This window comes from Gambusia affinis, linkage group LG07 (genome assembly GCF_019740435.1).
Source record: "Gambusia affinis linkage group LG07, SWU_Gaff_1.0, whole genome shotgun sequence".
Classification (NCBI taxonomy): Eukaryota; Metazoa; Chordata; class Actinopteri; order Cyprinodontiformes; family Poeciliidae; genus Gambusia; species Gambusia affinis.
Genome location: NC_057874.1, coordinates 8,881,022 through 8,905,067, shown reverse-complemented (window position 1 = coordinate 8,905,067; position 24,046 = coordinate 8,881,022). Strand labels below are relative to the sequence as shown.

The following is a 24,046-nucleotide window of genomic DNA, read 5'->3' as shown; positions in this document are numbered from 1 at the left end:
TTGAAAACTGGCAGTGTTGAAAGATCCTACGGAACATAGGTTTTTGCAAAGCCGTATCTGAATTCTCTGGTTGTCTTCTTTATTCCTGAATGATTCCACAAGTCAATGTGACTCAACAAACGTTTTGTTTCCATGTCTCGAAACTTCCTACCTGTGAAAATGCAACCGGCCTCCATAGAATAACATTTTACATCTAAAGATGAAAGCAACCTCTCCTTTGTTGAAAGCTAAATATGAAAAAGTCAAGATGACTCGACTTCTGTTCAGTATTTGCATTACGATTGTGCTTTATGAGAACCAAATGTGTGTAATCCATCCATCCATCCATCCATCCATTTTCTTTACACCCTTCTTCCCTAAACGGGGTCGGGAGGGTTGCTGGTGCCTATCTCCAGCTGCGTCCCGGGCGAGAGTGTGTAATCTTAAAACAAGAAAATCACAAATGTCTTGAAAATTATTTCTCATATCAGCAAGTCAGTTGAACTGAAACAATTTTTTACAGATATGTAGGACTTTATCTATTTTTATGAACAGGTGCTAGCTTTCTCTGATTTTGTAGTTGCAGGCAAGGTGCATGGTCCCTTGTACTACTGCATGCGGCTCTTTATATTTTTTCTGCTGACCAACAAGTCACAGTTGGATTTTTCCAGTTATTGTGGACAATGACTTGTTGTCTTTTCAGCTGAACATTTAGAAAGAGAGACACAAATCCAGAAAAAGGATGTGTTGTTCTTTGAAAGGTTAATCTCTCACATTTAAATTCTTGAGATAAAACATGAAGCTGGGCTAAAAAAACAAACAGAGAAACGCAATGCTGAAAAGATGAGCGTGATAAATTGGTTGGACTTTCAAAATAATTTCACAGAAAATTAAACATTTTGTCGAAACACCTCAATGAATTTGGAAACCACACTGAGCTCGCCAAGCTCAACTTTACCATTAGCATTTCTCCGATTTGATTAGATTTGCTTTGTGGTAATGCGGAAACTGACTTTTTTTTCCCTTTTTTGTTTTTGTTTTTACACAAACATGTTTTTACCCAAAACTTGTAATCCAAATAAAACTTTTAAAAAATCAGAACACAAACAGCCAAAGGTGCACAGTTTTAATTAATATCTGTGGATGACAAAAATCTAACAAGTCAAGTGTGAAGACAATAATACCACTTATGTGTTGTTTTTTTTAATCATAGAAACTTAAATAAAAAATAAAAGGAAGAAGCAGCTGTCAGTCATGTCAAACCTATTTAACTTAAAGTGCTTCCTATAGGAACTCAAGTGAATTATTACAACATGGAAATTCTGGGAGCGATCCATGTGTTCTAAAAAGTCTCAGTCATTTCAGACTCGACAAATATGTTGTTATATCCCAAAAGTATGATTACAAACATAATTTCATTGGTTTTAGTGTCTGGATAAGGCATGGGCCAGTCATGTGTATCAAGATATCCTTGAGTGTTTACAGAGTTACGGTCCCAAAAACCGCAACAATTTTCATTAGTCCTTTTAATGAGAAGCCAGAGTGAATGTCGCCGGTTGTATTGGTAAAGTAACAGTGCTGCAAATAAGCGTCTTTATTTCTCTAAGTTTACAGTGCTGGGGACAATTATTAGCCCTTACAGATTATTCTAGGTTTTTCTTGTTTTTACATTTAAATGTTCCAGATCATCAAATTGCAACACAGGACCAACATAACCTCAGTAAATACAAAATAGTCTTTTTGTTTATTAAGTGAATACAAGTTATGAAAATAACCCGACCCTAGAGTGAAAAATTAATAGTCCCCTTTATCGTTTGTTGTATCACCGCTTACTGAAAATGTTAAGTTTTTGCTGTAACTTGAAGCGAGTCTTCAATTGACATGGAGGAGTTTTGGCCCAGTCTCCTTTGCAGGACCATTTTAATTCAGCCTCGTTGGTAAATTTTTGAAGCCACACCATCGATTTAAATCCAAACTTCACTCCAAAATTTTTTTTTTTTTTTTAGTTATTGCTGTACTTTGGATAACTGATCCAAGTGCGCTTGGGCCCAAGGTCATGAGTTAATGGTTGGACATTCTCTTGCAGGATTTTCAGATAGAGGGCAAAATGAACGGTTTCATCAAACCACCGCACACTTCGCCGTTATGTTTGACTGTGGGTATAATTTTCTATCTCTGGATGCTGTTATCTTGACACTTATAAGTTTACAGAACATTTCCCTATAACTCTTGGAACTCATCAGTGTTTATAGTGGCAAATGAAAGACAACCTTCAGGATCTGTTTGGTCAGCAGTGGCTCAGGCACTAGCACCTTCCCATTGAAATCAATAAGAACATTTTCTTCATTGTTCGTCACCCAAACTTCTTCAAATCTAGCAAAATTGATGTGAAACGTTTGTGCTGGTGGCCTCTAGAAACTTTTTTTTTTTTTTAAATATCTTTAAAATAACAGCAGCACAAATTAATATTTTTACCGCACAAACATTTGACACCAAATTTGTTAGATTTGGGTAATGTGGGAGGGGTGGTTGACCATTACACTTTCATTAATATTTTCAAAGCAAAAGCAGCACAAATGAAACCCTTTGCAGTACAAACCAGCACAAATGTAGTCGAATTAACACCATTTTAGTCTGATTTGAAGAAGGTGGGAGGTCTGGATGATCTTTCATGCTCTCTGGAAACATTTATTAATATCTTTAAGGTGATAGTGATGAAACTATTTTTGCTGCACAAACATTTGACACCAGTTTGTTAAGATTTGAAGGTGAGGGAGCCAACTTCACTCAGGTGTTTCCTACTGCTTAAATCAAGAGCACTGACTTTAACTCAGGGAAATGGATGACTCACCAATTTGCTGTTTGAATTATTTTTGCAGGCATGTCTTTTATGGGAAGGTTCACCGCTGTTCCATGATTTAATAATGATTCTCACCGATGGTCCAAAACCCTTGGCAACGGCTTTTTAACCCTTCCCAGATGTCAGAATACAGATGTCGTATTCTCATTTGCTCTATGATTTCTTCAGATTAGAGCATGATGTGCTGTTTTAGCCTACTTCATGTTGAATGACGGGTTCTATTTAAGTAATTCCATGAGTCTACAAGTCTGGCAGTAGTTGGACCTTGGTGTGGCTGATGAAACTAGAACCCATAAGAAAAGGTTAACAATGGCCAAATCATTATTTAACAATAGGGGTAAGTTGGTTTGGTGCTTTTTTAAAAAAAAATTTTAATTAAAAATTGCATCTAATGAGAACTGTATTTTGTAACTAATCGCCTTAGAATTTTGGCAAAAATATTTTGTTACTTTTCAGTGTGTGTCAATATAAAATATTTTAGATAACTATAATTGTAAAAAAAAAAAAATTTAAATCTGTTCGATTATTCTAGCAACAGGAATAACTATTGCTCATCTTTTTTTTTTTTTAATAAAAGCAATCGGATTGTTAAACACATCTGCTACATTTCTTGACAGGGAACACAGGTATCTTTTTTTTTTTTTTTTTTTAAGATTATCACAACCTCATCCCGGCCCATGCCTTGTGTAGATAGAGGGCTTGCCTTTGAACAGTACATGAAAATACTCAACCTGCCTGAGGTTTGGAAAAAAAAAAAGTACATGGGGACCAGGGGATGAAATCAAGAGTCCAACCTCAGCCTTGATTAAATTTTGTCGTATTAAATTCAGTGACAGAAAACAAATGATAGAAATCAATAAAACAGAAACTTTCACCCACATTTCCAGTAAGGCTTTAAAGACCATTCCTTTTAACATTTTTGGAGGCTCAAAGTGCAAGTCAACAGTCATACAACATGAAATGTGTCTATTGCACTGTAATTTGGCTGCAGAAAAACAAACAACCCTCGCTTATATTATTATTATTACTTTTTTGTTGCCTCTCACTTTTTCAGTCTGCAAACAAACGCTCAGGACAGTTCTAAAGCGTTGCATTTGTATGTTAACATATCTTACATAATCCAACCGAACTCCAAATAAATCTTAAATCAAAGTGTCAGTGTACTATTTTAAATAAGATCTGAACAAAATGAAACACGTGTGCGCCTGTGCGTTGTATGTTCAGTGACATTGGGGCAAGAGATATATTGTATTTCTTTTAGGGAGAAAAAGTTTCCCCACTGTAGCAGGTTTCTTTCCAGTGCAGGCGGAAGAGTGCAACACGGCACTCTTTCATTTTCAGAGTTTTCATGACTAATGATCTATAATGCAATTCCTAAAACAGAAAGCAAATAAATGCAACATTTAAACAGACAAAATGTTGTCCAAAATGAACAGAAAAAAAAGACATGAATGTAAGAAAAGCATAAAGAACAGAAATAGGTCCTGGGCACTACAGCTCAGAGGGCACTTCTTGAGAGTCAGCTCTGTTCTGTGATTGTGCCTTTCACTGTAAGCTGGTTCAATTAGAAAAGAGGACCTTCTCTTGACCTCTCCACTCCCATCACCTTTTTAAAAAGTCTGCAGCGAGCAGTGGAACATGGCAGCCGTCTTATCAAAGAGTTTAAGTTACCACAAGTCTTCCCATGAGGTGCACACAGCCTACCGCTAGCTCCTCCCCCGTTTCATTGTGCAGTTTCTCCTGCATTCATCGAAAGACTTCCAAGAGGAAGCAAATTAGAGTGGCATCGAGATGCCACAGCCCACATTTCCCAGCATCAGTCATTTACTCCAATAACACAGCAGTACCTGAAATGAGCATTTAGTATTGGTACAGGTTAACGCAATCCAATCTAGGCACACAAACTTTCAGAAGTGCTGAGGCATGGTATGTTTTAGCACAGACAGAAATCGCCTCTGGGGTGTCATTTCCACAGCCAAGGCAAAAAGGGCAGGGTGTAGTGAGATAAGGTAGGCAGAGGGAAAGGGGCTTCAGGATGGGAGCGGAGACAGATGCCTGGGGTGGAGCTTTGGCTTCCCTGCCGGCTTGGCTCAGCTCGCAGCGGCGCGGGCCATCAGATCCTCCAGAGCCTTGTCCTGATCGTTGTTGTGGACTAACAGAACCTCTTTGATCGCACCTCTCTCGAACCCCATTTCACCAAACCTGGACATGAGTTCAAGATACTGCAAGGCCTGGAAACAAACGATGAAAAGAAAATGCTCAGTCAGTGTAATCTGCAATGAAATCATTATTAAAGAGGCCAACAGAGTGTTTTCCCTTCTGTTAAGATCAAGAGAAAAGCACAAACCTTTTCTTCTGAGCACTGGTACATTTCTAAGCACTCTTCCACAGCGCTGGCTTCAAAGCCTCTCTCGCACAGACGACCATGAAGAAACAGATAGTCCAATACCTTGGACAGAAGATAGATGAAGGTCAACCATTGTTTCTACTAACTTCCCTTTTGTAGAATCAACAAAAACGCACTTCCTCTTTAACGTATTAGAAGGTCTTAAAAATTCTATTAGTGCAAAAAAGTTTGAGGTTTATACCAAGGCACGGTGGCATTTCTAAACTAAAATTACTGGAGGTCTTGGACAAGATGTTCTGGTTGGAAGCATTGGAAGGAAATTTCAGCCTGTGGCCGACAGACGATTAAATAGCTCGTGACCAAAGACAACCAACCACAAATATCGAGCAGCGACAGAAATGTTCTGGAATAATTGTGCAATGGAATTTCTCTCAAAACAGATAAGCATTTCTTCTCTTTCTTTCTAGTAAGTAACTGCTTTCCGCTCATTTCACCCTTGAGCCCCCCCATTCTCCTCCCGTAACTTGCACTTATTATTGGACCAATAAAGAGAATCGGCCAACACCAGCAAATCTTGGCTCTTCCACAGCACAATGTAACAGAAGCTACAACCAAGAATTGATAATATCTAGCTTGCATAGTGTTAAAGTGTGTGGCAGGCTAAATGGAAAGAGCTGCTTGCCTAAAACTTAATCTTATACAAGTCAGAGGAACAATTAAAATGTTTAAAATAATTAGAAATGTAATTAGGATGGAGATTCTTTATTGTCTGCACACAGTAGCCTAAGACCAGATGCTCCCAGCAGTGTACCCTTTCTGCTCAGCAGTCTCATTTAACTGTCATATTTTCAGTCATTTGTGTGTTAGGATCCTCCGTTATGTATTAATGTTCAGCAATTCAAAGTAAGTTATTTAATTGGCTGCATGTAGATGTTTTGGTAACCAACCTGCTCCACATTCTGGCCCTGTCTCTGCATGGCCCGTAAAACCTCCTCATAAGAGTAACCCATTCCCACAAGCGTCTCCACACACTGACGTTCACTGGGCGTCATGCTGAGGAGAGCTCCACCGCATGGCAGACCAGTAAATCCTGTTCCAGGGTTGGCCTAGTTAAAGGACGAAAACAGAGGGAATATCGAAGAGTTGCTTGAACCTCAAACAGATGTGCAGAGTGCTCTTTAACACTCACCGGCTTTGGCGATCCACTCTTGTTGTGGTTGGATGGCTCGGGGGCAACAATGACTTGTGTTTTTGGTAATGCTGGCGGGCTGCCGTTGGTTAGGTTCCGTTGGGAAGAAGGAACGGGAACGGGTGCAGCATTGTACTTTATCGACTCCGGTTCACCAGAATCGGAGAGCTTGGGGAACGTCAGAGAGCGGATGTTACAAGGCCGATCGTCCGTGTCAAAGGCCGCTCTTCCCGGATGCCCCACTTTGTCCATATCCAGCAAAGCAACCAAGCCGTTCGGCTTGTGGGAGAAGCCTGGCTTAGAGGACATGCTGGTGTTGGTCCTGGGTGGTGACGGGCTGTCTCCACGAGATACTGAACCTGGCTGAGGTGGAGACACAGAGGGCGGAGGCTGAGGTTGGCTCTGCAGAATGTTCCTCAGCTCTTCCTTATCATCCAGGGTTTTCAGTTCCAGCTTGTCGAACGGGTCTTCCTCCCGCTCAAAGTCAGCTAGGTTGAGGTTTTGTGGCTGTGGAGTGCTGTCCTGGGATTTTCTGGGGCCGAGTCTGGGGGCTGGCAGTGGAGTGAGGATGGCGTTGTGACTGAGTCCAGCAAGGACCGGGTTCAGAGCTGGCGGTGGGAGGTCCTGGTCCTCCGCCGCGGAGCGAAGGTTGTTCCCTCCAACTCCATCAGCATCCCGAGACAGAGACTCCATGCTCTCAGCCTCCTGCTTGGCTGCTGCCTCCTCCGCTCTGGCTGCTGCTGCTCTGGCGTCAGCAAGTTCTATCCCCCAGCGAACACTTCGCCTCTCCAATGTAAAGTCATACTGTTCAGAAGAGACAAGGAAGGAGAAGGAAGATGGAAAAGTAATTACATCAGTCACGATAGCCAGGTAATGTTAAAATTCCAGTTACGGAAATATCCTTTGGTTGGTTACACCTTAAATACTTACTTTTTCACTTATGTAGAACTGAATGTATTGAAATCCTCTTTCTCAATTATCATTTTACACAAATCATCCAACTTATAACTGAAAAATAGAAAAAAATTATCTCTATGTCCTCTGTACCTTTGTGTCTGCAAGTACAGCTCCATAATCTGGCATAAGGAAACCAACGGGTAACCCCACTTTAGCTGGACGCCGGAATTTGTCGTTTATCTTGAAGGGAACTTCATCAAGGTAGCTGATGGGTCCTGTACAGAAAAAAAAGATACCATCAAGGTTGCACAAAATATTGCAAATATATCATCATCACTATATCTGTGTATGCAATAGTGTTGTGAACTTGCATTTTTCATGCTAATGTAATAGTTGGCCAGTTAAACAGAGTCCAAGATGACATTACCACAAAATGTTAAAGGTCACAGAGTGATGGAAGCACAGTTGAGAAAGAGAGGGCAGAAGATAAAAGGTATAAATTGCACGTGGTATTGTTATTGTGATATATATATATATATATCAGTGTGAGAAATTGGCCCGTCAGAAATTCAAACCTGTTTCTGATTGGTGAACACATCATAACTAAACAAACAAGTCGCCTTACAACACTCTCTGGTGAGGAAGTTGCAACTGAGCTGAGAGAATAGCAAACAATATGGAATAGAATATCCTTTATTCTTCCTCAATGGAGCGACTCAGGTAGGTGTAACAGCAGTGAAGATACAGGCAAATGGAAGCACACAGATTTACATGGAGGTAAGAAAAAGGTCTGCAAATACATGTACATATCATACATTAATCCTTATTTAATTCCTGTTAATGTTTATCTATTTACACTAAATGTTTGCACGGGTGAGCGCTTATAAACCGAAGTCAAGTTCTTTGTTTGTGAACACAATCTTGGCCACTAAAGCTATACTGATTGTTTAAAAATATAGAAACAAAACATACAGATGTCAGGCTGTACACTAAGAGCAAATTTATAGAATGTGAAAAAAATACTGTACAGTTAAAATACTATACTCTAATTAAAAGAAGTAAATACATTCAGCTGACTTTGTAAAGAGGCTATTTAAATGAGAGCTTTACAAAAACTGATGAACATTAAGCATCTGTGCTACACATTCTTTAACCCTCTGAGCTGGCAGAAAATAAAAGAATCAAAAATAAGGTCTTACCATTGTTATACACGTCTGATCCAGACTTCCTCGCAGCCATTTAGTCCCTGAAAAAAAGAAAGAAAAATGTGCATGAGTTCAATGTTTTGAGTGAGATTGTAGTTTAAAATAAAGCAAGAAAACTGGCAAGTCGCTGCTCCTTGCAAACACACACAGAATGACGCAAACTTAATTACTAGAATAAGATACTAAGATAACAATACTTTATTTATTGGGTTTAAATGTATAAATGACTGTGTCTTTATCAGGTTCAAAAACTACTTAAATTTAACCGCAGATGTCGAAAGCCACAAACCACACATTCCAAATTATTATTGCGCATAAAATAAATATGAAGTGAAAATGGAAAAGTTTCAGAGACTATACTGCAAACATCCCCCCAAAAATAGGCCTTTCCTGGTTAATACAGATTTTTGTTTTTCTTTGAGGTTTGAGTTTGATCAAAGCAGCTTCAAAGAGCCAAATTCTGATTAATCCTTTTCTGGTTTAAAAATTGGATTAATCCTTAGTTTAGAAAGCCCCCCCACACCCTGTTCCCCAAAGATTGACAGGAATTCATTGATCAGAACTGACCCGAACTCCCCCCACCCCTCCAAAACAAATACGCAACAAACACTAGTTTGAATCTGAAATTAATTCCATTTTTTTGGTCACATAGCAACAGAGTCTGATTGTAACGAAAACAAGAAACTGAAACAAATCTGTCACCGCAAAGAACTTTGAACCGATGAGATAAACTAAACAAAGACAAATTAATGACGTAGTTAATTAAGCACTGATCCCAGATATAAAGTATGTATTTTCAAGCAAAAACTATAACTTTAAACAAAGCCCAGAACAAGTTTTACTTTGGTGTGTTTGCTGTGCATAGATGTCATTCCCCCATGGATCACTCATGACCCGCTGGATCTTGTGATCAAGACAGCACCGTGTCTATGTCGGATTTCCCATGTATTAACTTCAAGCGTTTAGTCCTTAACATAGTAGTCAGTCTACAGTTGCTAATAGTACTTGGGGATAAAGTTATATAACACTATACCTTCACAAGTTGCTATTCCGCATTGCTATTCAATAGCTTAGCATGTCACGGAAACACAGGGTACGTTGATATATTTCAGAGATAAGTGATAACTGTAAAGATAGGTTAGCTAACTTAAACGACAGGAGTCAAGTAAAATAAATTCCCTAAATCCTAATGCAAACGTGACTAAAAATGGGTCATTGTAGGCCCTCAAGTGTCAAATACAGCTTATAATATGCTCTGTCAGACAGTTAAGTTTTACATATTTGAATACATTTGGATACCTTTAGCCACAGCTAGAATAACGCGATGGCCGCTGTCAAAATGCTTAAGTTTCAAAACTCAACTTAGCTTATTTTAGTTGTCATTTGGTAAAAGAAAAGGCAAACTGAAAGTGCACACTGCCAAACACAACCAGAGAGAGTGTAATGGTCCTCGGCGTACGCCACTGTTCATGCTAATACACTTAGCTTCGGCTGTGGCCTGACTTGTAACGTTACGTGCTGCCACCGCCCCTCACACAGCTAAACAACTGGCCCGCAAATTAAAAACAGAGCTTTCTCACCGGTATTGACTCCGTTTCTTCCTTACGAAATCCAAACGACGCCAAATCACGTTGGCAATACGTTAAAAACTGTTTTAAAAATCAGTTTTATTTCAAGTAGAACCTCTTTCCTGCTTCGCCGTAGGTCGCCATCTTGGTTTGTCAAGCTCCCTCTACTGGTTCCTGTATGATGTCACTCCCCTCCACGACGTCAGACTGATATAACTCAATGGTTCATAACCAGCTGAACAAGGACGGTAACCATTTTTTTATTACGTAGAAGTGCATCTTAGTAACTTACATTATGATCGGAAAATCAATTTGTTTCATTAATTCAATTTAATTTAATTCAGGTGAAACTCCTAAGATGTGAATTTATTATACAGAGCGACATATTAGGCATATTTCAAGAATTGTTTTTCACAATAATATCAGAAACTCAATTAAAAGCCAATAACCCCGAGCAATGCAATCATTCGCTATACTTATTTTAATTACATTTGATAATTTATACGATAAATATTTTGGTTCTGATCCCTGAAGTGTAGTGACGTTTTTGGGATGTAACAAAAAACCATTTTTAAAGATTATTCTAAAGCTTTTTCTAATGTAACATATTAAAGTACAAAAAAATGTACAGCAAGGTTTGGATTGCTGTATTATCCAAAAAAGTGCTGATTTAAGGGCTTAAAATTAATCGTGATACCCATGATAGCTCAAATGTAAAACACTTTATTTAACATCACCTGGATATTCTATTCACGTTGTCAAACTTGTAGAAATTATTATTTATTTAAGACCAATATAAATTTTCTAGCTATAAAATGCTGGAAAACGTGTTTTTCAAAGATAATAAAAACAGCTTTATGATTAAAAAATTGTCATGTGAACAAGATCTTGTTCCTAATTACTCCTGTTTTCAGTTTTATACAATATTTATTATTATTATTATTATTATTATTATTATTATTATTATTATTATTATTATTATTATTATTATTATTATTATTATTATACAAAAAATTATAAGTGCTTTCTGAAATTGTTCATGAAATTTGGAACAAACTGTTTTTTTCTACCTTGGGTACGCGCACGTCACTGTGTACGCGCATTACGTTCTGCAGACACGCGCAATGATAGCCGGAAGCATCGATGGGAGGAAAATAAAAATCGATAAAAGCCAGTGTAATTCGCGAGTGTAAAAAAACCCTCCTACTTGCTGTCCTGTCTCTGACCACAGACTCGAGTTCCTGCGTGTTTTTATCTCACCGCCGTGCCGGAGGGGACGACAGACGGCAGAAAACCCGCTCCGTTTGTACGAAGTTGCTCGGTGGGGGTTTATAGCTGACGTGTGGAGAAGTTGAGACTGCTGGAGCGCAGATAAACAAACATAAACAAGCAGGGGTCAGTTGAGAGCCTGTTCGAACCGAACCAGTAGCTCGGGGAGATGGCGGGGACAGCCAAACCCCGGTTTTGAGCCCGGGAATGATCCGCGGGAGACGGTGACTTCCACTGAGACTTGCTTCTTCATGTCAACTGTCAACACTGGCAACACAAAAGAATTTGGAAAACACGAGGAGCAGCCACAGGCTTTCGGAGGAAATCCACTGCTCCACTTATTGTTGTCCACACACAGCGACGTTAGCATGGCCAGCCAATGAGTTCACCTTTCAGGTTTCAGCTGGGAGCAAACGAAAACGTATAGTTCAAGGCAGAGGTAAACACTTTTTTTTAAAAAAACTTTGCAGTTCTACCTTTAAGGGCCTCAGAAGAAACCTAGCTTGACAGGCCACATAGCATGTTTGTATTTTAATTCTTGATGTAGCATTTTGGTTTGTCTGTTAAAAAAAAGATGTGACTCAGTTTACCTTCATGGTCCGTCTCATGATCTTTCTGAATTGTCTCTAGGTTTGCTGATCTGTGGCCCCTGGGTGTCACAAGTGGAATGAACATGGCCCAACAGGCAACCCCTAGTTCTCAGAAGGCCCTGATGATGGAGCTGAAGTCCCTGCAGGAGCAGCCGGTGGAGGGCTTCCGCATCACCCTAGTTGAGGAGTCTGACCTCTACAACTGGGAAGTGGCCATCTTCGGACCGCCCAATACTCTGTATGAAGGAGGCTACTTCAAGGTGGGAGAAATCTGCACATATGGTCACATTGCACTCATTATCGCAAAGAGCTGCTTGAATGCAGTATTTGCAAGGTTGTGATATTACTATGTAATGGTAATAATTAAGTTTGTTGTCATATTATCATGCTGAAGGGTACAGAAGCGGTGGGAACATCTTGATGATAAAAGTGAAAAGAGGAAAAGCAAACAATATTGCTTTTCCGATGTTTAACAAAAACATAATTGCTAGTATTTCTCAAATTGTCCAAAATATGTATTCAGAAATATCAAAGTTATGCATGAGCACCTAAAATAACTTTTACGTTAAAGAAGATAATGGTTACGCTAGACCTCAATTTCTTTGCTTTTCTTTTTCTCTTCCACCATCTTCATGTCTTTAAAACTTTGAGCTTAGCATCTTGATGGCAATAAAACACATTTGCATGCGGAGTGTGAATGCAAGGCTCTTAAAATATAGTCATCCATCTAATCCAAGTTAATATCGCAATGACCATTTGAATTTATTTGTCCATCCTAGAGATCTAAAAAGTATAATTCACGTTTTCATGCTTCTTCTGACCTCTTCTGCAAGTCGATTTTTTTCTTTTCAGTCATTAATTCTGGCTCCATTCTCAGTCTCCACTCCTCATCACTGGATGGTGGTTGTAATTCAGAAAGCTATTTTTGGCTTGGTGACCGCTATAAATGGTACTTCAGCACAGAGAACGAGTAGGAGAGAAGGGCAAGATTAGACTCCTCATCTGTCTTTTTTCTCAAAAGACGGATGAAAGACAGAAGATGCAGGTCAGACATGAGTTTGTGTGAGGTTGCGTTCATGCAGGTGTAGCTGGAGTTTACAACGGGTATACAAAATAGGTCAAATAATTTGTTTGTTTTTTTTTGCCCTGCCTTTTTTAAATTTCGTACAATACTTCCCCATCCTCGCATATAGCTCACTTGCAGATAAAAACAAGAGAAGCTTTAGAAAAAAGCTGAGGATCCAGATTTATAGATGCTAAAGATGGATACTGTGGTTGAGCGTAAATATTTCAGTAAGTAGAAGCACTGTTTGTTAGGCTAGGAAACTATGTTTACTTACTATTTAGAGTTCTCACTAGACACAAATCAGTGTAATGTTATGTAAAAGCAAATATCAATAACCGCAAGTCAGAATACCACAATTTGAACATATTCGGGTAAAGATTCATCTTTGTTTAAACGGAGAGTTTAAACAAATTGGAATTAATTTTTCTTTGGGATCAGTAAGGTATTTTTGATATGAATTGAAATAAAAATGTGTAACTTGGTTTAATTTGATGCTTGAACTCGGGGCACTCAAGATCTTTGTCACGGATTTTAAAGTGTAGGACGGGTATGATGAAAAATCTTAGGGATTTTATGACCATAACTAGATTAAACCTTGATGTTTGTTGATACACGCCACTTGCTCGTGTTTGATGACATCTTTTGTGGTTGGATGACCTCTTCACACATAAAAATATATGGAACCTTAGAAAAAGAAACGGCAAGCCATTCACATGTCAACAAAGGTGTAATTCTGCTACTGTTTGAGGTATTCAGAGTTCCTGATATACCTGACCTGATATTTTCCTGATCTTTTAAATTGAAACATGACTAACATGTCTCTGCAGAATGTGATGACAGGCTGTTGAGGTAATGTGCTGGAACAGGGACACATCTAAAACATGCAGGGCAGTGTACCCCCCCCAAGATCAAGGTTAGGAAACACTGATCCTACCTGCATATTTATTTTATTATTATTTGTTTTTTTTATTGACATCTTTATTTAACTGACACAAATAAAAAAAAATTTTCCCCCCCTCATGACTGTCTATCATTGAAAATAATTGTGGCGGTTCCTGTACAATCAAAGGTTTAATCAAATTATTTTTAGTTTTTTGGCAAATATGTACTAAATACAAATACATGGGGTTGTAAAAAGGACATACAGACAGTTGTTGTAAAATAAGATAAAAGCTTGGTTTTGATTTTAATGTTTTGTGCTCGTCTTATGCTTTTAAGCAAATAAAAAAACGCAACTCTATCTGTAAAACTCCTGCCAATCTACGGCCATATTTATATTCATGCTAAAACATGGCCGTGGTGGTGTAGTTCAGTGATTAGCTGTGGACTGACGCTAGTCTTATCTGACAGGCATGCAGCTAATTTGAGGCTCCCATGCATAACACTTAATAACTGCACAGTGATAAACTGAGAAAAAAAAAACTGAACCAGACTTACAGTGAATAGCAAAACTATTCATAACCCTTGAACTTTTCTAAACCAATGTACGTTATTGGCATTTTTTTGTGATAAGCTAGGACGAGGAAGTGCACAATCGAAGTGCACAGATGAAGAGAAGCAATATGAGTTCTTTTCAAAAATCATTTTTTACAGATCCCGAAAAGCGCTTTACTGTGATGCCCCTAAATAAAAAAATAAACATGTAACAAATTGACTTTAAGATGACTTATTTAGTAAACAGCAGATTTATTACAGCACTAAAGAAAGTCATTATTGAAGAGCAAAGCAAGCACTGCACATCATCCTCAAAGTTAAGCACGGTAGTGGCAGCGCCGTGCTGCGGGGACGTTTTTCTTCGGTAGGGACAGAATTGATGAAAACGGGACAGAAAGGGATTTACTGTATGAAGTTTACTCCAAGTCAACATTTGAAGTATAAGATTTTACTCAAAAATTACCATTTTGTAATGAAGCAGTTTAGTTCGACTTGCAAAGTGAACACTTTGCTGAATTGTCACAATTCAGTTGTATTAAGGTCTTCCTTAAAGCAGCCAGCACATTTTTCATACTGTAGAGTAAAATAGTAACTTGTGTTCCCTTTATCAATAGAAGTGATTTTTTTTTTTTTTTTTTTGGACTCCGCTGGACTACATTTACTTTAAGGATAAAGTCGCCCGTCATTTGAGCCTGTACAGCTGAGGTCCCAGCAAAGGCTCAAGAGTACATAATCTACATCAAATCTCTCTCTCTGTTTATTCTTCCAGGCTCACATCAAGTTCCCAGTTGACTACCCATACTCCCCTCCTACGTTTCGCTTCCTCACCAAAATGTGGCACCCAAATATTTACGAGGTGAGAGCTTTCGACTGATCGGGATGTAATGCTCACTTTTGTTGCCTTTAAAGTTTATTGGACTAAAGTTGTTGTGTCCTTAATAAGGTTCACAGTGGTTAAAACACGTTTTAGTGACAGCCTGTGCATGCATTAGGTAATAAGAGTGTTTTGGTTAATATTTGTTTCAATCAATATCTGATTTTTAAAAAATTTTTTCATACTGATTCTCCTCAAACAGATTTCAGGTGGGATAAATAAGAGGGTGGCATTTATGTCTGATTTCCTTGTTGGGTTCTAAATATGTGACGTTAGCCATAAAAAATGAAGACTTATTACAACTTACAGTTGTCATTTGCAGCAAAAAGAAGGTTCATGCTAAGTGTTTAAGGACCGAAATTGATGAGATTTTGTTATCTTGCTCCACAAAAGGTGCATGTAAACTTTGCAACGATCTAGGATGGAAATCGATTTAGTGGTTCAAGTATTGCCACTTTGGTTTTGTTCTATGTGACATTCTGTTCGTTGCATTATGTTCAATGCAAGTTTATATTCCTTTCTGAGAAATATAGCTGATGAAAAAACTGCGTGTCCCACAGAAGACTATCACACAGCCAGGCTGAAGCGCTAAACCACAGCTGTGCTTCAGTAAAATGAGTGTTGTGATCGGCCCTCAGAGCGCAGATTGAATTTTTTGTCGTAAAAAGAGAGTAAAATAAAACCTTCTTTCTTTTTTCCTAAGCACTCCTCATTCATCTTGTCGGAAAACACCATGAGGATAATCCCCCAGCCTCACTCGAATTTACTAAGGACTTAGGAAAAGTAAACTGTGCTGCAATGAAAATCCAATAATCACGTAACTCAAACAGGTTGTAAGTTGAGCTTCAAAATGCAAAAAGAAGAAACAGGAGCAAGAGAGAGAGAAAGAGAGAGAGACAAAAAAAATAGAAGGTAAAAGATTAAGACTTGTATTTGAACTCCAACAGCCTATTAATTGAATCAAAACCTAAAGACATCTGCCTTTAAAAAGTCAAAATAAGTGCACAAATGTGACTTTGGTGCCATTTTTGTGTCGAGCATTAACACCGCCAGGAGCTCATGAGGGATTAAGAGGAAGGCAAAAACAATAAAGCAATATCTGTCATATTTTAATGACACATGTCAGTAGAATCTATTCTTGATTAAAAAAAAAAAATTTATAGCATTTCTCATGTGTGTGTTATTTGTTGTTTCTCCAGAACGGAGATGTGTGCATCTCCATTTTGCACCCCCCGGTCGACGACCCCCAGAGCGGGGAGCTGCCGTCTGAGAGGTGGAACCCCACCCAGAACGTCAGGTATTCCCTCTGCAACATTCTGCAACACGGGACGTCCGGTGATTTTTGTTGTACACTTTAAAGCATTGTAATCCCTAAAGGATTAACTGTTTATTTTGTTCATCTCATAAAGAGCAAAAATGAAACAGAGGCCCCACTTGTCTTCTAGTCTAGAGATCTTCAATCTCTCATGCATTTTATGACAGTTTGATGCTAATTTAGAAAACACAAGGCTTTGTTCTAAATAAAAAAAAGGGAGGGGGAGGGACACACACTGGTAGTGCAGCTTTGTTGAATAACTGCTAAATTTAGCACGTCAGCAGGATTCACATCACTGAGGGAAACTGCTGAGTCCGTGTTTGGGAACTTGAGCAGAGCGGAGGTAGCGTGTAATTGAGCCACATGGGGGAGGCAGGATGAGCATAATGTTTCTGACCGTGCCGATGCAATCTGAGATCTGACCGTGTGCACATGTTGCTGTGCTCTCTCTGCCGTCAGGACCATCCTGCTCAGTGTGATCTCTCTGCTCAACGAGCCCAACACCTTCTCTCCAGCCAATGTAGACGCCTCGGTCATGTTTCGCAAATGGAGGGACAGCAAAGGCAAAGATAAAGAGTATGCAGAGATTATAAGGTAACGCGCTGCGGTGGCTGTAAATGGGTGCCTTTGCTTTGCTTCAGTGATTCATTTCAAAACATTGATCTCAGGTGTTATTTAGATTCATTACACACAGCAGGAACTATTTAAGGTGGGCTTTTTTTTTGTTTATTTCGAAAACCCCCCCCCCACAATTTACTTTCTTGAAAATGCAAAAAATATTCAGTGTTTCACCTTTTTGTCAGGTTTCTCTATGTCTGGGTCTTCCAGGAGGAAAGTTTAAACCTGTATTTTTAAGGCTAACACTAAGCTCAACATTTTTTTACATTCTTCGTTGATTTTTTTATTTTTTATTTTTCCCCCGCCCCCGCCATCTCACCTGCAGGAAGCAGGTGTTGTCAACGGCGGCGGAGGCTGAGCGGGACGGCGTGAAGGTGCCGACCACGCTGGACGAGTACTGCGTTCAGACCCGGGTCCCCTCTCAGGACAGCAGCTCCGACCTGCTCTACGACGACCTCTACGACGACGACATGGAGGAGGAGGACGAGGACGAAGACGAGAGCGAGATGGAGTCCGTGGGCGAGGCCGGGGCCATCAGCTGCCTGGAGGACGGTGGGACATCCACCAGGCACTATGACAACCAGGACGACTCTGGCAACGAAGACTCATGATGATCTGGACGATAAATCCTCCCTGCCAATGTAGTCCTGCGGTCGTCCTTCATTTTTCAGAGTACGCGGGTGTGTGTGTGTGTGTGTGCGCGTGCATGTGTTTGCACAAACAGTGGGGTCAAAAGTCTACTGCCAAAACGTTTAATCATTTGTTAAACCGATACAAGTTTGATTGAGTCAATGTTTTCACACGCTGTCAAAAGAAAAAAAAAAAGAAACAATAACTTTGCAACAGATGTTTGTTGGCGCTATTTCCACTTAAAGTCAGAGTTTGGTGTTCTCACCGTTTGCCTTAACAACACCTTGCACTCTGTCTAATGTTTAGCAAAGTTTGAGTAAAGAAATTATTCCAGCCCAGTATAGGAAATTCTTAAAAATATTACTAAAACTCAATATTTTAGATTTATCAAGCATTCAGTCATGTTTCATCCTCCGTCTCAGCATGCAAACGTCAAACTAGACGACCGTCCTCTTGAATATTTGCATCACCAATCTGGTTTAATTTCCATGCTATACCAGTTCCTGTCGTATTTTTATTACTCTCACAAAACTTTGATTACTCTTCATCCTTGCTTTGTCCCTTCGCTTTGGCTCTTCAGTGCTGGCACAGTTCAGTCTGCTTCATGGATGCCCTCTGCAGTCTGACTGGCCCAGGTTTGAAATGACAAAAGAAACTTTGTGCGATCTTTGTCTTGACAATGCCACTATTGTCGAAAAACTAATAAAGAGGTTTATTTTAGTATATGAGTACTTCATCAGTGGAAAGGTACTCATTAAAAAAAATGAAACACAGCGGTGTCTTTTGAGTTTGACAAGTTGTTGGCGCTGATAATTGACGACAAGAAGTTGCATTATCTGGCTGGAGTTGAGAGAGATTGGATCCATGGTGTGTTTTCTTGCAGCTGTTTTCCCATTTACCTAGTTGAGACTGTGTGTTCTCCGACTTGTGTCTTATATTTCCTGCTGCGTCTCAGACAGTCTGGTGAGGGGAAATCTTGGCCCTTTGGCTCATTAGACGATCAGTGAGCTGGCCAGCTTGTCCGCTCAACTCTCGCGTAGGACGACTCTGTCTCTCAAAGTTCTCAGTTTGACTTCCACTTGATTGTCTTCCAGTGTTTTGGAAAATTGTCCATACTCCATCGCCGATACCACACTGCAACCATAAACTCCAGTAATATATTGGGATTTAAAATGATGGAGCAAAACAGTGCAGAGTTATCTTGCAAAGAATCTTAACCGGACTTATGTCTGAACTTTGTCTGGGCCATTTGAATACGTGTATTTAATGGATGCAAAGTGGGGGTTTTTTTGTTTGTAAAAAAAAAAAAAAGAGTTTCAAGGGGTGGTGAATACTTTTTGCAAGGTATTGAAACTCAATTTCTCTGTCGTATCTCAGCCATTCGAGCTTCAGGGTCTCAGTCGGCTTTCACTTCTAAGAGAAAAGACGGAACCAAACGACTCCTCTCTACGTTCTTTTCTTGCTCATTACCAGACCACATTGCTCTGTTATCCTCTGATGTGAGAGTTCACACAAACCTCCGAATGTTGCGTTCGGTCCAGGATGGGGTGCTTTGTCTTGGGTTTTCTTCTTGCTTAGTTAATCAGAATTACTCTAGAGGGACTTCTCCTTTCGACAAGCCAGACATTGAGATGCAGTTGATGACAAGAAGTAAAAAAATAATAATAATTTTTTGCTGTGTGACTCAAACTTGTGCTTTGATGCTGCTTCATTAGAATTGAAAATGTATTTCTGTTTAAATAGCAGAAAAAAAAATCATTTAAATAAGACACTTATTGCCTGTTACCTGTTTGTGTGTGTGTGTGTGTGTGTGTGTGTGGGTGTGTGTGTGTGTGTGTGTGTGAGAGCATTTACTTTTAGCTTTTTTTTTTTTTTTTGTTCTTTACGATGTCAAGTTTTTTATCTTCACCCAAACGTCCCTCCATTGGAATACAGTCAGACTCTCGTCACCTGAGCGATGAATGAAACTTCCAGCTCGAGAGAGAGAGGACTCGTCTCTTATTTCCTTGCTTTTCTGCCAGCCTGGATTGGCTGGAGATTCGAGGGACTAAGAAAAACAACAGACCTTCTTAGTATTGAGCTTTTCGAACATGCTGAACAGCACAAGGTGACTGACATAAAACACACGAATCTCACACAATCTTTACGTTCTAAGAATCTCTCGTCCCGTTGAGCGCTCATTTCAAACGGATGGATTTTTACGCCACGGACACAAAAAAAACCCCACATGAGGTCTCACCTGAAAAGCATGCTTTTGTTTTTTGTTTTTTTTTAGCTACATCTATTATAGGATACCCATTGGATTTTAATGTGAAGCTGAAGGAGTGAAAGCTTTTTCTCCTGGTCCTGTTCTTTGGGGGGGCCACAGAAAGCGAGGAAGACTCTGGAAATGGACCTGTAACATAATTTGGAAAGATGCCCACAGATCTCTGGTTGTCACTAAATATTGCCTACTTTTGCCACTCGCTCCCAATCATGCACAAACATAAACCCCTGCTAACGATTTAAAAGCAACAACTTTGTATATCTCCAAGATGAATTGTTTAACATGTTGTGATGTGCACAGGATCAGCTATAATATTATGAAGTGAAAATCATCTTAGCCATTCGGATCCCTTTTTAGGCAGTAATTAATTTCTTTTACATTGAAAGAGTGATTTTAAGTGGGTTTAATTGGACTGCTGGGTCATATCATCTCCACTAAAGAGTTAAGAGACGCGGCTATCAGGTTTTCGCTGGCCAAAACTAATTTCTAGTTTTCATTTCGTTCAGACCTGCCAAATCCAAATTTTTATTTTATGTCTAAGCATTATAAGTACAGATGGAACGATGAGGCTTAACAACTTCTGGATTTCTATAAGGACCGCTCTGCCAATTCAAATTTTGACAGATTCCACGTTTTTTGTTTTGTTTTTCCCCCAACAAACTATAACATAAAACAAAAAAAAAACAAAATTGTGCAGGTATTATGATGTCAGTTATAGTTTTGAGTCCAACATAAAAAATAAGATGTTCCACTATCATCCCTAGTTATGCATCTGAAAATGTTCTTAATCTTAATGTGTTTTCTAACCTTGCAAATATAACAGCCACTCAAATGTAAATTTAAGTGAAAAATTAAAACTAACATGCATCTACCAAAAAACCGGAAAACATGCTGCAAATTCATTGATAGCGCTTGTAGCTTTGAATCCAACAAAAAATGAAAAAATTACTATTGTTGTTCATCATACATTTTGTGTCTTTATCACGTTCAGTGTGGAATGAATGGTCGAAATGTTTTGGCTTATCAGTGATTCTGAGGTTTTGCTGCTGAGTTTAAATTCATTTTTAAAAAAGGGTAAACAACTGTCTGGATTTGCAGGTCTGATATCAATTGTCTAAAACCTAGAAGATAGACGTTCCTGCATCATGATCCACAACCTTTACAAGCCCACAGAACTTTCCGGAGCTTTTCTGTGCCTCCTTCCAACATAAAAATGTGCTCATTAGAGAAAGTGACATTTCTTCGCTGCTAAGTAGTACAACTGAATGTACAGGACAGAAGTTACCACTTCCTGGAAAATCCCCTTAATCCACTGAAAAACACGCTCGTGAAATCCAAGAAGTGATAAAAATAATGAATTATCAATTTCTAGCGTCCAAACTTTAAAACCTAAATCCAAGTTACCATGGCAAAGAAAATGGGGAAACCTCATTAGCTCTAGCTGTTTGCTGGTTAGCTTATTTAGCATTTAGAGGAAAAAAAACAAACAAGTCTGGCTTTGTCCAGCAGTAACAAGGGGCACTAATGAGTACCTTTGGGGAAATTAAAACACAACTTGTGCTTTTACTTGGACTCGGTTTCTGTGCTGGACTACACTCTGAGCAGGAGACATGACCTCAGACAGAATTAGGCTAATTGTTCCCCTGATTCCCGCTTGTGCTAAGCTAGCTAACTTGGTGCGGTCGCTCGTATATTTTACCACACATACCAAAGAGCTGCATCGGTTTTCTCAAGGATATGAAATAAATGTCCACATCTGCTTAAGAGCCAAGTGTCAGTTCCTGGCAATGCTTCAGATCTGTGATTAAAGCCTGGTAGGAGCGACAGCATCACCCAGTTATCAACTAAATGTTGGCGTTGGTTTTTATAAGGTAGAATGGAGGAAGACAAGAGCTATTAAAAACACAAACAACACCAAATTCCCTACACATAGCCCCACACAAAATCTGAAATATTTTAATTAATTTAATGCATGTCTTTTTTTTAAGAGTAAACAAATCCCCTCCAAAAACTCCACAGTGTCAATGCTGAAAGACAGACCCATCCACAATGTCCATCCTGTTTTATTAAATGTTTTTCTTTCTTCTTTTTTTCTTCTATTGCAAGGGTGCAGATTTCACACGAGGTTACCGTTTTTGCAAACCACCTTCAATGTTGGGTTTAATTGTAAAATGATTTTGCTATCCCCGCTGAGCCTAAATATCATCAAACATGAAACATTGAAGAAAGTAGGTCTTCAGGCTAAAGTTGAAAAAGTATGCAAGAGTAAAATTATTGTGTTCAAGTTGTAAAGTCATTAAAAAATAAATAAAAGTTGGCCTTTGATCAGTGACTGTCGCCTCTTTCTGCTACATTTGTAATTTGGCTTTTATGGTTAGTTTATGGCTCCAAAGCACACAAGGGCTTACTAATTTTTACAGCTTTCATTTCATGTTGTCCATCAGCTAAAAAATATTTAAAGAAGAAAATGTGTCAATTAAGAAATCTATTTTCACTTCACAAAATTCTTCATGTAATTTTCATTTTACAGACAAAATGTGTCTGTAAAATAAAATGCTGTTCTTTTTATCGTTAGTTTTCAATTGCAGGGAAGAAAGCATTATTCCTTCAGTTCCAGTTTTACTGATCTACACTCAGGAATAGTTTTTAAAAAAAAGTATCCCAAAAGCTATTCAATAGAAAACTTTGTGCTTTTTATTACAGAGAAATGATACGTTCACTTACCTACAATTTTTATTTATTTATTTTTAATTAGTTGCTTTTATTTCAAAGTGATAGAAGTCAAAATGCCACATTAGGTGGCAAATTAGTGTTTAATTTCAGTTTAACTTTTGTGTAATTACATGGTGACAGTAAAAGGATGTAGATAAAACTGCCAATGCAGTGAGAATAGCTCTGAGTTCATCTGGGGGTTTGATAAATATTTGTAAGCAATAGATAGCAAACTAGTTAAGCCTAGAGTGAATATTTCCTGTATCTACTGGTTCAGTAACATTAGGAGATGAAATTCTGCCCTTTAAGTGTAAAGATGAAGAAACTCATTGGGAAAAAAAGTATTAAAATTAATATATCCAGACAAAAAGCTGAAAGATTTTAAATGGAACAAATTTCCATGGAAAATCTAGTTTGATTTTAATACTGAAGTCAAATTGAATGTGAAGTTAGGATCTTGTGTCATTTTTATACATGAACTTTAATGTTGCAGTTTGCACTGTTGTGTGTTTCTCATTCATCTGTTTGTTTAATATGTACAAAAATTTTAATTAGGTGTTTTTCCCCCCCTACGTAACCTAATACTTTTAAAAATAACAATATGCTGAAATAAAAGCTAAGGATTTGACCTTTTTAGATTGCACTTTAAATTTGATCTGTTGTTCTAAACTTCGCCTTATTTAAATGCCAAACGTTTTGCAAAAGGAATAAAGAGATCCCACAAGATAGAACCTGATTTAAATATATTTTTAATGTACAATTGAACATATATTTCTCCAGAATTCTTTAAATACTCTACATTTTGTAGAGGGACTAATCTAAGTTTGTCCAGATGATTTTACCATACAGCAGTATGTTGTGGTTTCATAACGTATTTAGAACAGGATTATAAAAATAAATTAGGTAAATCTTCTGTCCCAAAAATACCAGAATATGATCAAATATGCTGGAGAAAATGCTTCAAAATTCACTTGAAAACAAACTTGTATTTGAAACTGGCACATCGATTCAAATAGAGAAAACACACATAGAAATATATTGATGACCTAGCTTACACAACTCAGTTTCATAACAAAATTGGCAAACAGGTTCAATGCTATCCCAATGTTGTTTTTAATTTTTTTTTTTTTTTGTTAAACCATTAGTAACATTCCACTCATGTTTAGTGTGTATTTTCAGTCATTTGGGTCATGGCTATCCTCATCAGTTGCATCTTGAGAATATTTT

At 38.5% G+C, this 24,046-nt stretch overlaps 2 protein-coding genes across 2 annotated transcripts; one reads left to right on the top strand and one right to left on the bottom strand.

The window, feature by feature from the left end:
* Nucleotides 1–1,091: 1,091 nt before the first annotated feature.
* ubap1 (ubiquitin associated protein 1) lies at nucleotides 1,092–10,234 on the bottom strand. The gene is made up of 7 exons (XM_044122834.1): nucleotides 10,058–10,234; nucleotides 8,472–8,518; nucleotides 7,423–7,547; nucleotides 6,376–7,179; nucleotides 6,134–6,292; nucleotides 5,187–5,288; nucleotides 1,092–5,070 (listed from the first exon to the last, which is right to left on the bottom strand). Exons 2-7 carry the CDS (start codon nucleotides 8,509–8,511, stop codon nucleotides 4,930–4,932), a joined length of 1,371 nt encoding a protein of 456 aa, XP_043978769.1. The 5' UTR covers nucleotides 8,512–8,518; nucleotides 10,058–10,234; the 3' UTR covers nucleotides 1,092–4,929.
* An 863-nt stretch (nucleotides 10,235–11,097) lies between these two features.
* On the top strand, nucleotides 11,098–22,439 carry ube2r2 (ubiquitin-conjugating enzyme E2R 2). Its single transcript, XM_044122833.1, has 6 exons — nucleotides 11,098–11,753; nucleotides 11,945–12,164; nucleotides 15,174–15,260; nucleotides 16,478–16,575; nucleotides 17,053–17,187; nucleotides 17,537–22,439. Exons 2-6 carry the CDS (start codon nucleotides 11,982–11,984, stop codon nucleotides 17,820–17,822), a joined length of 789 nt encoding a protein of 262 aa, XP_043978768.1. The 5' UTR covers nucleotides 11,098–11,753; nucleotides 11,945–11,981; the 3' UTR covers nucleotides 17,823–22,439.
* Nucleotides 22,440–24,046: the final 1,607 nt, after the last annotated feature.